At 38.9% G+C, this 6,000-nt stretch overlaps 1 protein-coding gene across 2 annotated transcripts in view; it reads right to left on the minus strand.

Moving 5' to 3' along the window:
- Nucleotides 1–6,000, minus strand: part of Nsf (N-ethylmaleimide sensitive factor, vesicle fusing ATPase) — a 148,405-nt gene that overhangs the window by 68,988 nt on the left and 73,417 nt on the right. For both annotated transcript variants that reach the window (XM_015507206.2, XM_048786317.1), the window contains exon 9: nucleotides 834–1,033. In XM_015507206.2, the coding sequence (XP_015362692.1) occupies nucleotides 834–1,033 (200 nt within the window). The remainder of the gene's footprint in view (nucleotides 1–833; nucleotides 1,034–6,000) is intronic.

Raw genomic sequence — 6,000 nt, forward strand, 5'->3', positions numbered from 1 at the left:
GTCACCCTGTGGCCTAGTCAAGTTGACACATAAAATCAAACATCACAGTTAGTAAACTCTGATCCGATTTTTTTTTTTTTTTGTACTGGGAATCCAACCCACAGATGCTTACACTGAGTTACATATCCAGCCTTTTTTTATTTTTTAATTTGAGACAGGGTCTCACTAAGTTGCTTAGGGACTCACTAAGTTGCTGAGGCTATCTTTGTACTTGTGATCCTCCCCTCCCAAGTCTCTGGGATTTTAGGTGAGCACCATCACACCAAGCCTCTGGTCTGATTTTTAAGTTAATTTTATTTTTTTCTAAGACTCAAATCCTTTGAGCTCTGACAACGCAATCCTGCCATTCTACTACTCTACTACTGAGCTGACTGAGTGTAAGTAAGCTAGCTTTCTGATCATGGACCTTGTGTGTGTGAATAAAATTCTGTAAGTCTATACATGGATTTACCAACCACCATCACCACCACCACCACCACCACCACCACACCCCCGTCCCCCTGCTTCAAAAAGATAAATGAGTTCAAGACTTTGAAAGTAATGCGGTATAAAAGTGTCACTTGAAAATATATTCATGATCTGTTTTTGCAAAACCTTTGGCTTATACAATCATCTCCCTTTACGTTATGAACAGGTGGATAATGACATCTGCTCACATCATGTAAATCCCACATAATCTCTGGGGTAGTGTAAAATATAAACTAAGTACTAAGTAAACTTAACCTATAAGCTGTTTGAAAATATAGAACACAATAACAAATTTGCCTCCATAACTCTTATTTTATTCATCATATAAGTGGGAACACATTTTTACTAAGTTATAGTTACATTACCCTCCTTTGCTCCTCTTCAGCATCAGCAAAAAGTTTGCGAATGTTAGCCTCTGATTCTCCCACATATTTGTTGAGGATTTCTGGCCCATTGACCACTTTGGGCTCTCTTGCATTCAACATCTTGCCAATCTGTCGAGCCAAGAGAGTCTTACCACAACCTGGGGGCCCATATAACAGAATGCCTTTAACATGTTTACAACCTGAAAAAGAAAAGAAAACAGTCTTACACCATCTAAAATACAAGTAAGACATTTAAGGGAAGGTTTTCTTTCTTCTTCATACGTACTTAAAGTAAAACACAGTAGTGCTATTTACATATATTAACATCCAGGTGCCATGAACAGAACAAGAATGAACAGTGTCTCTTTCTCTCTTTAAAATAAAATTCAGAAACCATTCCTAATACCAGCATTAATGTTTGAGGGGAAAAAGCTGCCAGCTAAAGGTCTTTGGAAAAATATATTAGAACTAACACTTAGAACAAACACTCCTAACTTGGAAAATGTCTCTTTGATCTAGATATGTAATTATAAGATATTAATTATTTTCATTACCTTTTAAGGTTGGGGGTGGTTAACCCAAAACAAATCTGTCATGATGTAGGCTATGGAGAGTATAATGCATAGAATTTTGGGTCCACCTGTCAAGACAAGCAGTTGAACAAAGGGGCAAGCATGCTGAATTGGATGAACATTAGAGGAATTCAAGGGTCCAGATGGATGTCACCAACTCTGTGAACAAAGCTGAATTTCTTTGTGTGACTAATGTCAAATGAGGAGCATGCTTCTTTAGAGCAACCCAGGTGAAAATACAGTTTCAGAAGCAGCATTCAATTATTTTCTAGGCAGGAATTGCTAAATGCCTTAAAGATTCCATTAACAATCCAAAACAGCACAACTGAGGATAGAGACTTCCCAGGTGTCTCTAGCCAGCTCATCTATTTCATTTCTTAAAATGAAGATCTATAACCTCTGCCTGCTCCTCTGGATACCCTCCCACTTCTAACAGCTGCACAGTTAAGGTGCATGGTCTCTTTCTGATGAGTTTTTTCTTTCTATTACATATACCCAAAAAAGCACTCTGAAATAATGTGACTTCGGTGTCACAGTAATAATTACGGGTGAAAAAAGTCCTCTGGAAATGCTATGTACATATGTGTATTTCCACAGAAAATGGTTTGTCTTTATTTGAAATGTCAGTCTGAAAAAGTACATCTTTAAGAAAAGAGTACAACAATGTATTACTTATGCAAAATAAGTTACAACTTACAACCAACTCTATTAGCAACTTTAGATTCTGAGGAGGAAGACCTTTGGTTTGCCAGTATGGTCTTTACATCTATCCTTACTTCAAGGAAAGATTTTCTTTTAAATCCTCAAAAGAACTAAGATCTGTGCTTAGAGTTTAGCTTGTAGAGAGAAGGGGGCTTAGTGAAAACCCTTGAAGACTCAGAGATATAACCCTTCTCATCACAGATTAATCCCTGACCCAAGAACCATGGCCCAATATAATGTATTCATCCTTTGACCCACCCTTCAAGCAGGAGTGGTGGGGAAATGAGGGGACAAGCCTTGAGCTTCTCCTAGGGGCCAGCACCATCAAACACTGTCAGCATCCAAGTCACTGAGACCCATGGGCTGAGGACTTTAGAACCTGGCTCCTGATCTTCTCCTCTAAGCCAACTGCAAACTATTCATATGTCTGAACCACAGCAGAGGCAGATAGGGGGAGAGGAGGAATAGGTACAAAGAAAGGACAGTCAGAAAGCAGAAAGGGAAGATTTGCTGAGTACCTGCAAAGTCCCAGGCCTTATCCTCATGCCTAGTTTCTTGACGTTTTACTTTCTCCAAGTTTATTGCCTCTCTCTTCACCCTGCTTCCATATTAAGCCATACTTTCTTGGAAGGACTCTTAATTCCCTGGCCTTTTTATATTTTGTCATGCCCATCCTGTGAGCCCTGAATACAACATGGCTTTACTGCATCCACACACTGGCCACAGAGCACCGCCAGAGAAAATTACACCACCATGCTGACTGACATCCCCTCGGTGTTATGCTAGCCAATTTCAGTTCCATACTTGCTGCTTTCTCGATTCTGCATGCCACTCTTTACTTGTCTTTGTTAGCTCCTCTCTAATTCTCCTTATTAAATCTTCCCTGTTCCTTTCTTCTCAAGAGCTACTCCATGCCATTAATTCTTAGAGATGACCTAGATTCCTGATTCCTACTTCACATATTAGAAGGAGGAGGAGGAGGAGAAGGAGGGTGGGGGGAATGGGAGGAGGAAGAAGAAAAAAGATCATCAAGCACAAACTCCCTTCATCTTTCTGCTTCTCTGTCTACCAACTGGTCAGCAGATGTATCCATTTTCAACTTCAACTTCAGTTCTTAAAAGAGTTTCCTTTCTCTTCTCCAAGGCTCATATTGTAATTATTCGTTTATTCGCCTTCTTCTCTATTACCTGATGCTCTACTATTCAAGGGCAAGTACTATCTTGAATTGAAAATGTCCAACATAATGCCTAACACATAATGTATACCTAATAAAGGACTGAATAACTAAATGGTGGAAAACACTCAAAGAATATGATGGAAAGGTCATTTTTCAAAATTATCTGATGCTCTTAATTTATGGAGCAATGATGTCTTTCATTGCTGAACTAATTAAAATACTGAAAGAAAAAAGACATTTTTTAATAATTGAGACTTCATTAATTTAGCAAAACAAACTTTATAACGTATAAATAACAGAATCCTAACTTTGCAATTCTTTTTAAAAAAATTTTTTTTAGTTGTTAATAGACCTTTATTTATATGAGTGCTAAGAATTGAACCCAGGCCTCACACATGCCAGGCAAATGTACTACCACTGAGCCACAGTCCCAGCCCCAGCCCCTGCAATTCTTTTTGTACATGGAAAATGCTCAGTTTACTGCATTTCGAATTCAACCAAATCAGATCTTATAAAATAAGTAATTCACAAAGCATTACCCTGAAGGTAAAGAGAAAAACAGACAAGATGCATACATGTAGATCTTATTATATATATGTGTGTGTGTGTGTGTGTGTGTGTGTGTGTGTGTGTGTGTGTGTGTATAGATAGACAGATATGTATATAAGTGACAGAACATATTCAATATAACATCAATAGGGATGTCTTAGAAGTTCTAGTCTGCGTTAGTACTATAATTCTTTTAGGATCTCAAGTAAGCACTTCAAAAATATACAATGACATGTGAAGATTTTCAAAATCCACTTCCACAAAGGAACTGGTTACTTGAATAAGCAGTGGAAATGGGACTTTGTTATGACTATTATTATTATGGTCTATTCTGACTTATTAAATAAGCATTGGTCTCTAATTTTAAATGAGTCATAAAAACTAATTCCATTCAACAAAAGTGTATTAAGCTCCTGTTTAGACTAGGTACTAAGGTAGGTGTTAGGGATACAAACATGAAAAAGACAGTCCCTACCTGCAGGGCATTTATGGCTTAGCAGGAAAGACAGAAATAAAAATAAGTTATCTATAATTTAATATGACATATCAGAGATATGTATGAAATGGTTTTGGAATCTAGCCAGGAGAGACTGATTCTGCCAGGGTGATGGCAGAAAATTAGGAATGGACACAGGGGAAGAGGTAACATAAAATCTGGGCCTAAAAGGATGAGTAGGTTTGTGGCTGGACAGCAGAGAGGAAATGGCATCAAAAAGAGAAAGACTCACACGGTCAAAGGCATAGAACTATGGATATGGAAGCTGTTCTCTCAAAACAGCCAGTGGCAACTAGAGCTTTTGAGGGGAAGACAGTCCTAAGGAGACGGGGCTGTGGCAGGTCTTGACACCATGAGTTTTTAACTTGTTTTGTAGGCAATGAGATGTGATAAAAGCTAACTCTGCTGGCAGGATAGAGGAAGGACTGGGAAACAAAGGTGCAGAGGGTGGAAGGCTGGTTGGAGGAATGTTTTTAACCTTTTTCTAGAGACACTGACTCTCCATTATTTTTGCTAGTTGAGTTTTCATACCACTCCTAGTCCTCTGGAAGCACTTGAGCAAATGGGTCCAGAGGTCTCAGAAGGACACCTTCCACTGTTGCTGACACCCCAGCTTTCTCCTGAGCTTCTCCAGGACATCAAAGCCTGGTTCTGATTCTGGGCAGCCTCTGATCTTTAGGTGCTGGACTGTCTGACTGCTGAGCTGTGCTGACTGCTGCTCCCCTTTTTTTTTTTTTTTTTTTTTTGCCTTTGCTTTATCTTAATATCATGCAAGTCCCTCATAACACAGAAATCAGTACCTGGGTTAGTGAATTAAATTTAAATAGCAAAGGGAGGGTATAAAAGTAAAAAATCAGTGGAACTGATTTAAACTGTCTCATTCTCTCATTCTATTTCTCACTTCCTTTCCCATGGAATAGTCTAATGGAGCCCTCCACCCTCTGAAAAATGCACATGTACAAAATTTGCATATAATTTTGAGGGGATTCTTAAAGTCTTTGAGGTCAGTCTACGGAATTCAAATTAAAAACCATGAAAGTACTATAATCAAGACAAGAGAGAGACTAGGAGTAGAAAGTCAATAGTCATAAAAAAGAGTAGGAAAAGAAAGAAAAGGAAGACACGGAAGCTATTCATTACAGCACAGAGACAAAGGAGAAATCAGAGAAGGAGAAGTCAATGTTGGTCGTATGGTTTCTAGCCGGGGCACAAGGGTAAAATGATGACAACCTCAGAGACACCAAAAAGATGGCAAGAGGAGAAGCCAGTTTGAGGAAAGTATCACTTTGTTTTTGGCTATAAGGCATTTGAGATTTGGGCAGTAATGCCCATTAAAAATATAGGCTGAAAACTCAGAAAAGATATCAGAGCTACTGGTTCTGACATCTTAAGATATTTTTGGATGCTTGCTCTGGGCACATAAAAAGCCACAAAATGTTTTAGGCAGAGAAATGTGATGAAAGGGACACATGCTGCAGTGATAGGTGATGAGGCATGGGACAAAGCCACTGGATATAAAAATCCAGAAGTTAATACTGACTGAGGCCACAGGATCTTAGATCAGGTCAGAGCATTTTGGGTTGAGGTACCCTTCTTTTTACATAGAAGGAAGCTGAGAAGTCTAAGCAGGCATGGAGTTCACATTTTCAGGAACTCCAGCAACACAGAGGG

Source organism: Marmota marmota, unplaced genomic scaffold (assembly GCF_001458135.2).
Source record: "Marmota marmota marmota unplaced genomic scaffold, marMar, whole genome shotgun sequence".
NCBI classification, from domain to species: domain Eukaryota; kingdom Metazoa; phylum Chordata; class Mammalia; order Rodentia; family Sciuridae; genus Marmota; species Marmota marmota.